The sequence below is a fragment of the Limulus polyphemus genome, unplaced genomic scaffold, assembly GCF_000517525.1.
Source record: "Limulus polyphemus unplaced genomic scaffold, Limulus_polyphemus-2.1.2 Scaffold976, whole genome shotgun sequence".
NCBI lineage: Eukaryota > Metazoa > Arthropoda > Merostomata > Xiphosura > Limulidae > Limulus > Limulus polyphemus.
The window spans coordinates 33,966-42,324 of NW_013666586.1; the positions used below are offsets into that span (position 1 = coordinate 33,966).

Sequence of the window (8,359 nt, forward strand, 5' to 3'; positions counted from 1 at the left end):
TTATATTATTGTATTCTGACTCAAACATCCAGTGTGAGTTTACAAACACTAGCTCTGTTTTATATTATTGTATTCTGACGCAGACATCCAATGTAAATGTACAAACACTAGCTCTGTTTTATATTATTGTATTCTGACGCAGACATCCAATGTAAATGTACAAACACTAGTTCTGTTTTATACTATTGTATTCTGACACAAACATCCAATGTAAATGTACAAACACTAGTTCTGTTTTATATTATTGTATTCTGACTCAAACATCTTTTTTTTTAAGGATTGTATTCCGTGTAAATATTTTATAATTATTTTTTCTTTCATCGTCTACGAGCAACTGTCGGTACATACAACTTTAATCAATGTAACTTTAATTACAAAAATGCCATGAAATACGCCTGTAACTTTGTACTTTTTGAAAATAAAATCATTTTGATTGATTTTATAATCACGGTAATGTATTCCTATCAAAATTGTTATTACCATTCAATAGAGTAACTAATTCCAACTTCTATTTAGCTTTTAAATGCTAAAGCATTGTTGTTGTTGTTTTTTAACTCGAACCGTTCTAGCTAACTGTAGCTTTCTTGTATTGATTATTTTATTGTCTAACTGAAGTTATGCAGTGATGCTTGACAAGGACTTTGAAGTACAAGGTTGACAAACAAAACCTCGTTTATCGGGGATGTAAGCATGTATTCATTCCCAAGGTTATCAAACAAACTTAAGTATTTTTTTCGATCGCAGAAAGTCAAAGTAAACATTAATGAAACTAAATAGTAATATTAAATAGAAAACGTTGGAAGGATCTTCGTAGTATTATAATATTTGGCCATCATCAGCTTCTTGTATTATAAGTACGTAAATGAAAAAAAAAAAAAACAACAACAACAAATACTGACGCGTTGCCAGTTCCAATACTATAAACAAATTCACCGACGTCAGCAAGATATTATCAATTTCTTTTTGTTGCCCCCAAACAAACAATCTTTTTTTTTTGTTACTTTCATTAAAAGTATTGGCTAGAATGTTTGATATATCTAATACGTTTTAGGTACTTGATGATGACAAAACCTTGTCGAAACGTTGTGCATTTGCTGTTATATTAAAGTTTTTCTTCATTACCCATTCAAGCCGTCTCCAGCCATTATACAGATATTATATTGCATCGCTTCTCACACTTGACAAAGATGTTCAGACTGTCACCCCTCTCGATCAAGACAATTAGAGGCAGTGAAATTTGCAAAAGGAAGAGTTTTATAGAATAGTACCCCATGTTCTTCTCATGTATCTGCGTATAATATTATTTATTTTTACTTTTGTGTGTGTGTGTGTGTGTGTGTGTGTGTGTAGCTCTATACTGTTCGTGTTTTTGTTTCTATTGTGGTAAGCTATATTTTCAATGACGTACTTTGTTAACTAGAGGGAGCTGCGCGTTTTGATGATGTAATGTGACATTAAGTTCATGTTAGTCCTAAAAATCTCTATAACAAATATTAATTATATAAATGGATCAGTGAAATCTCGAAAGTAGCAGAATAGTTGAGATAAGTTATTTCAAAGTATAGTGTTGTCCGTGTTTGCTACGTTGAATAAGTAAGTTAATGTTTTATTAACTGTTATGTAGTAGAGTTAGTGTGGCTGTAAGCTAAGGTCTGCAACTTAAAACTGTGGAGTAAGCTTCTATAAATGTTTAATACAGAAAAGAAACTGATTTCATCTTACTAAGTGGACTGGACGTTGAAGTGTTTTCGCCTGATAATTTAAGAGAACCCGCAAGGAAAGAACGTCACAACAATATTGTAGGGCGAGTTGTTTTGGTCTTTTCTTTCAAAAGCATAATACAAAGTCCAGTACACTTAATGATAAAATAATAGCATTTTATTTCTTGAACTTCAAAGTTCAAGTTCTATAAGTTAGCTTTACTTATGTTCACTGATAGACCTAACATTACAACAGATGCTAACACAACAATTTAATTTACCTGTGATCTTCTATCATATCTAATATTTCGTTGAAACACTAACATAATGTTCACAAACTGAACTAACACACAAACTCCCTAACTCATTAACCTATCTTCCATTGTAACAGACACACAAATCAGTAATACCCTAGCATAAATCGCGTTTTACATCATTCGTCTTCCTACATTTTCAAGAAACTAGAAAGTTCTAGTCATTAAGCCACGCACTCATCACATAACGTACAAAATCTCCCTTTAACCAAAAAAAGCAATAGAAACATTTAAATTAAAAAAACATATCCTACAACACGTTTCTATTGTACTGTTCTAGGGAGAAGAGAAGTAAAGAAATACTTAGCTGGGACACTGAAAACGGCACCGTACAATACCGAGAAATCAAAACATACATTTTCGACCGAGAAAAGTCGTTCGGCACGCAGGATGAGATGGTCTACGTCATCAATGCGCCGATGGTGGTGTGTACTTTAAATATGAAACAATTTCATAGATGTTTCCCTACTAACCCTCTACAGAAGCACGCGTAACGTTTAATTAAAATACAATGTTTTTATGTGTTTTCTTACAGTCTTTAAAAACTTGTATATTATATTGTTCAAACTTTATCACTTCTTTTCAACTGATTTTTTGCTTTTCTTCAATTTTATTTTTGTAGGGAATCGCTACCATGGCAATGCAGAAGCTCTCGGGTCTTGTACGACCAATCTTCATGCCTATTCTCAGTTCGTTACTGGAGAGTTACAATGAACAGCTCTTTGTTAATCGGACTGTTCGACAAATTCTGTTTGAAGGATACGAAGTTCCACTTCTTAAAGACCTAACAAATCTTGCCAAACCCTTTTTTGACATTCCAACGATCCTGCCTAATAATACTTTTGGAGTTTTCTATGGGGTCAGTACAAAAGTTTTGAAAATAGTAATTAAGAGAGGCAACTGATACGAAATAATCCAAAATGTTTGGAACATTTAAAATAACATTCATTAGAAATTATTATGATTTTTGTTCTTGTTGCTGGATGAAAATATTTTTCATATATGTGAAATGCTTGCTTTATTATACAAACTTGGCTACAGAATTGTGAACAAGAAAATATCCTGAGCAGTTTATGAAATTTCATTATTTGAAGTTTCTAAACAAAAAAAGTCAAATAAAAACATATTAAAAGCAACATCATTTTCACGATATTAATATTTGTTCCCATAATGGTCTGCATCTTGAGCTGTTGGGTGATAATCTTGCCTGTCATCGGTTGATGTTTATCACGTGATCATTTTTTCTATCACTGATTGGTGTTTATCATTTTATTTTTTTAAATTCGTGTTATTCTTTTATTCCCTTAACCTGCTGCCGACAAACTAATGTCGGTGAAGTGTTGTTGCTTTTAATATACTATGTCTAACAGTTTTCAAATTAATAAATGCTAAAAATTGTGTAAATATTTTTCATGGAAAAAAAAATGCCCTATGAGAAAAGGTCTTATGTTTTTTCTAAAGAAAAACAACAGTGACGATGGAATCTATTCAGTGTATACCGGAAGTCAAGGAGTTGAAAATTTTGCTTTAGTGGAGACATGGAAAAATAAAAGGTAATATTTAGTATTACAAGTACGTTTTATAAACTGTCAGTTTATTAAGGTCAGTGTATAGGTGGATGAAAACTATTATTGGATACTTATTGGAATAATTAATGTAAAGGAAAATCAATTGGTATCGTTATCATAACTAGAAGTCGCTTGAAAATTGGCTTGGATTATCATAATTTTAACACTTATTCTTGCGGAAAGCCATCTGTGGAACATTTATAGCAATCTTCCATTAATCGACAATGTCTTACGTTTACCACTTCCAAGCACACGTATAAGCAGACCAGAACCACAAGTCCCAATCTAGTGGGATTGTTGTCATTTCAGTTTATTCGGCCGTCCTTCTTGTGAAAACAGCCATTGATTTGGAGGTGTGGCTGAAATCCCAAAGTTTTCTAAATCCCCCGTGCTAATCCTTTCACTAGTTATTTGTTTATCCTTTTACATAAAAGATCACGTTTTAATCTCCCACAATGAGTGTGACTTCGAATATTTTCACTAGGCGACAGCTGATGCGTTTCAACTATAGAAGCTGTGTAAGTTACTGTCCAAGGCCAACTCGTTGTTATAAAACAGAAAGGGATTGAACCAACCTTCTCCTATCTGTGCTGACACCTAAGTCTGGTGATTTATATTATAAAACAGAAAGGGATTGAACCAACCTTCTCCTATCTGTGCTGACACCTAAGTCTGGTGATTTATATTATAAAACAGAAAGGGATTGAACCAACCTTCTCCTATCTGTGCTGACACCTAAGTCTGGTGATTTATAATCGATCTTCCTCTTTCAGTTTCTCTAGTTTATTCTACCATATTCTACAGCATGTATGTTATTTTTCAATGAAAACTCCAATCTCCCCAAAAACTTTACACCTAGCAACAACCTTTCCAGTGAATCTTCGTCGGCTTCATATCTTTATTATTTTGTTAAATAGTATAAGGAAATATTTACAGTCTCATAACAACGGCTTTCGTTACTGTGGTTTTCACTTTATTGGTGAGGACTTCCCCCGGTTGGTGAACGGAAGTTCATGGACTTGCAACACTTTAACGCATTGTGTAACTGTGCGCTAGAAACAACCAACCAACAGATAAGATTTTTGCACCTGAATACCTAGGAGCGTAGTTTCGAAGTTTGTTGCAATCCAAAACACTCTGCTGTGTGTGTGTGTAACGTCTGTCACGTGACAATAGTACTGCAGCCATCCCGATATCTGCAGGGGAAGGACACGCGTACGTTTTTATAATCTGAAAATGACCCTAATGAACACAAATCGTTGTGGAAATACGTTCATTCATGTTGCACGTTATACAAAAATGTATGTGAACAAAGGGAGTAAAATGAAGTCAGAGTCGGTGTGGTTTAATTGAATCCGGCTGTAAAGTTAGCAACCAGAATGAAGTCAGAGTCGGTGTGGTTTAATTGAATCCGGCTGTAAAGTTAGCAACCAGAATGAAGTCGGAGTCGGTGTGGTTTAATTGAATCCGGCTATAAAGTTAGCAACCAGGAGGTTACTGTCGGGCGAGCTTACTAACATATCTTATCAAAATAACCTCATGCTTCGATGGGTTAAAATTAGTCATCAACATTGTATTTTTCCAATAACACTGACAATAATAATACTTTTTTATGTTTCGGGTGATGTATTTAAAATAGTGATAATAAACAAAACGAGTTTTTATTTAACGTTTTTTATTTTCATAAGATGAACAGTTCTGTTCTGAATTTTTAATAGTTTTCTTCTTACATGATTTCAACAATTTTTATTCAAATTAAATCTGTATTTTCATTTTTTTCAGCTCCCTCTCGTTTTGGCATTCCAAGTATTGCAACATGATCAACGGTACAGGTATGTTTCTGAATGTAACATAAATACGGGAAAGAGGATTTTGTACATCAACCTCTCGTTAGGGGGGGAAGCAAACTGAATATGACCTTGTGGTGCACAGTAAATGTCGCCACAACGATATTTATATATCAATTTCTCGTTTCTTAGAGCTATGAATTAGAAAAGTTCATTAGCAGTGTACTTTTTTACGCAAGTCACTAATTAGAACTTTCGTTGTGTTGGATAAAGACATGGTTTGACATTTCTAGGTGCTGTATTATTGGTTACCCATATGGACTGTGGAGCTTATCTTCCCTGGTTCGCGTTCCTTTACCGCCAAAAAAGAAAAGGCTCTCCTCACTTCTTGGTCATGGACGGTCAAATTCCAGTATTATGTTTGACAGGATCAGCCCAAGAGTTGATGGGTGGTGTTGACTAGCTGCTTCTCTCTAGTCTGTTACTTCAAAATTAGACCGCTCGCAGACAGCCTTCGTGTAGCTTTGCTCGAAATCCAACAAACAAACAAACAAAACTAGGCTGTTCTTTGGTATTTCGGTCATGCCTATTGTTCACCAGTAACGTAGTTCCATCATTTATTGTGAATAGGGTTAACCAGTGTGCGTCCATCCTTGTGTGACTCGCACTTCCGGGGGGAATGTTTCGTACTTTCTGACCTCTTTAAAGTAGTGATGTTGTTCGACCATGTTTTGTTGCTGTGTTATGTCGAAATTTCGGAGAATGATAGGCCATACACACCTATATGTCTATATTTGTATGTACATCAGTTGTACCTAATCTAGATCCTTTCACCGATCTCATCCTTTCTATCTAGATGTAGATTTTGGAGTTAGTTTAGACACTCGGCGTGTTTAGCACGGCTTCCCAAATAAATGAACATTATATAACATAGTATGTTTATGAATAGAAATAGCAGAATGGTACAGAAAGTAAACTTGGACCAGCAAAGCTAGTATTTATTTTATGTGCGTTAGCTTGACGTTACTGAAAAATTTTGCTTCACACTCCGAGGTTGTGGGTGCGTTATAAGAGTGACGGTAAAGTCCCACTATTCGAATAGAGTAGCCTAAGAGTTGGCGATGGGTGCCGTTAAGTAGCTGCCTTCCTTCTAACGTAACATTTCAAAATTAGGGACAGGTAGTCCTTGTGTAGCTTTGCACGAATGTCTGAAACAAAGAAGAAATAGTAAGACAGAGCGTTAATAGTGTATAGTAAAGTATTCATTTGCTTTAAATTGTCGCTCACCTTTGAAACGTGAAATTTTGGAAAGTTCAAAACTAAAATAGAGCTAGAAAAGTGGCTTAATTTACTGTAACTTAAAATATCGCTGAAATAGCTTGCATATGTTCTGTATATATTAATGTTTACCAACATTTTGGAAAAACGGGAATCAAAAAAGTATAGCAAAAAATGAAATAATAGAAAAGAAGCCCTTCAATCGTTCTTCAAGTCGATTCAAAGCAAAGTTTGACGATGTGTAACAAGGCTTGCTCACGATGCCAAAGAAAAAATAAATACAGTTTGCTTTTATCACCAAGTTTAAACTTCTCTGTTTTGCATTGTAACTATAGTATTAGTATTTAGTGCATTTGAACCAGAGGTAAAAATAGAAATGTGTGTCGACAGTTGAAATGTTGAACACGAGTTTGTTGCTTTAGCAACTGGGGCGATCTTTGTTTGGTGTGGTCAATGATATGAAACGCGACTCGCTGTGATTATTAATTCACGTTTACTCTTACTTTACTGGTGCTGTTCGTTGTATTCACAAGAACGTTAACTAAATGCGGAACAAAAACTAATGAACATATTTCTAAACATTGATATTTTTATAGTTTTAGAAATTGAACGTCTGGAAGTTTTGAAAGATCACCAAGTTAATCTTTCAAACTAATCGTCAAAGAAAGCTGATTTGACACAGAAGTTTATTAAATGTATAAAAAAACAAGTGACTCTGACTTTAGATTTAAAACTACTAATACTAGTTTTAACCATCTTGCCAGGTAGGTAACAAAAACGAAAAGAGAAAATTAGAGTTTCACCGGAGAGGAATGGCAGCATAGTTTAAGTTTGTGTACCATTAATAATAACTGTTGGAGATTTATGTTTGAATTGATGTTTTCCTGAATTTAACTTGGCGTTAGAAAATCTCTCGCTTTAGAACAAACTTCGTTTTTTATCTCTTGTTACGTATTACAATTTCGAATGGTCTGAAACCGAGCTAAATGATAATTTAAATTTAGTAGTTAAATAAATGCCGATATATCTCCAATTTATGATATTTGTCAACAAGATTGATACACACAGTTTTCTTTTTTTTTGACACAAATATGTTTTAATATACACACAACAATACAATTTACCCATGACAGTTATTACAAATAGTTATTACAAACAATGATTTATATACAAAAGTTCTACAAACTTACAAACAATATCGAGTCTTCTTTCTAGTCTGGAACTTCCTTGATGTCTTATCGAGGCTTCACCTTTCTAGTCTGGAACTTCCTTGATGTCTTATCGAGGCTTCACCATGAGCGAGCTAATTTCGAGTTGATGTAGGTACAATTCACTTAATAGGGAGCTAGCTAGCTTTGTAGTTCTCGCTGATCACACGCCGATTACAGGTCGAGTTTCTTTTACCGCACAAGTTATATAATATCTTTGTAAAAATACTAATGTCCGATGTGAATCCACTGAAATTAAATGGTTTGTAATGTTCGAAATTTATAAATATTCCTGATCAAATATTTGAAGTGTCCCGATTAATATGCGTTATAACAATGACAGTTATAGCTTCCGAAGTTTATAGCACACCAACTATAGCAAACCATTAATAGATACTCTTTTAGGCGCGGTGCGTTGGTTATATTTATAGGCGTGTGGAGAGTTTTTTGAAATTTCAGTTTTACGTAACAATACTGACGCTAACACTAGTGTTCACATACACA

At 34.2% G+C, this 8,359-nt stretch overlaps 1 protein-coding gene across 1 annotated transcript in view; it reads left to right on the forward strand.

The window, feature by feature from the left end:
- Positions 1-8,359, forward strand: part of LOC106461513 (lysosome membrane protein 2-like) — a gene marked incomplete at its 5' end in the record, with an annotated part of 52,481 nt that overhangs the window by 11,226 nt on the left and 32,896 nt on the right. Inside the window, 4 exons of the mRNA XM_022388499.1 lie at positions 2,295-2,439; positions 2,637-2,873; positions 3,476-3,567; positions 5,365-5,414. Coding sequence (XP_022244207.1) covers positions 2,295-2,439; positions 2,637-2,873; positions 3,476-3,567; positions 5,365-5,414 — 524 coding nt within the window. The remainder of the gene's footprint in view (positions 1-2,294; positions 2,440-2,636; positions 2,874-3,475; positions 3,568-5,364; positions 5,415-8,359) is intronic.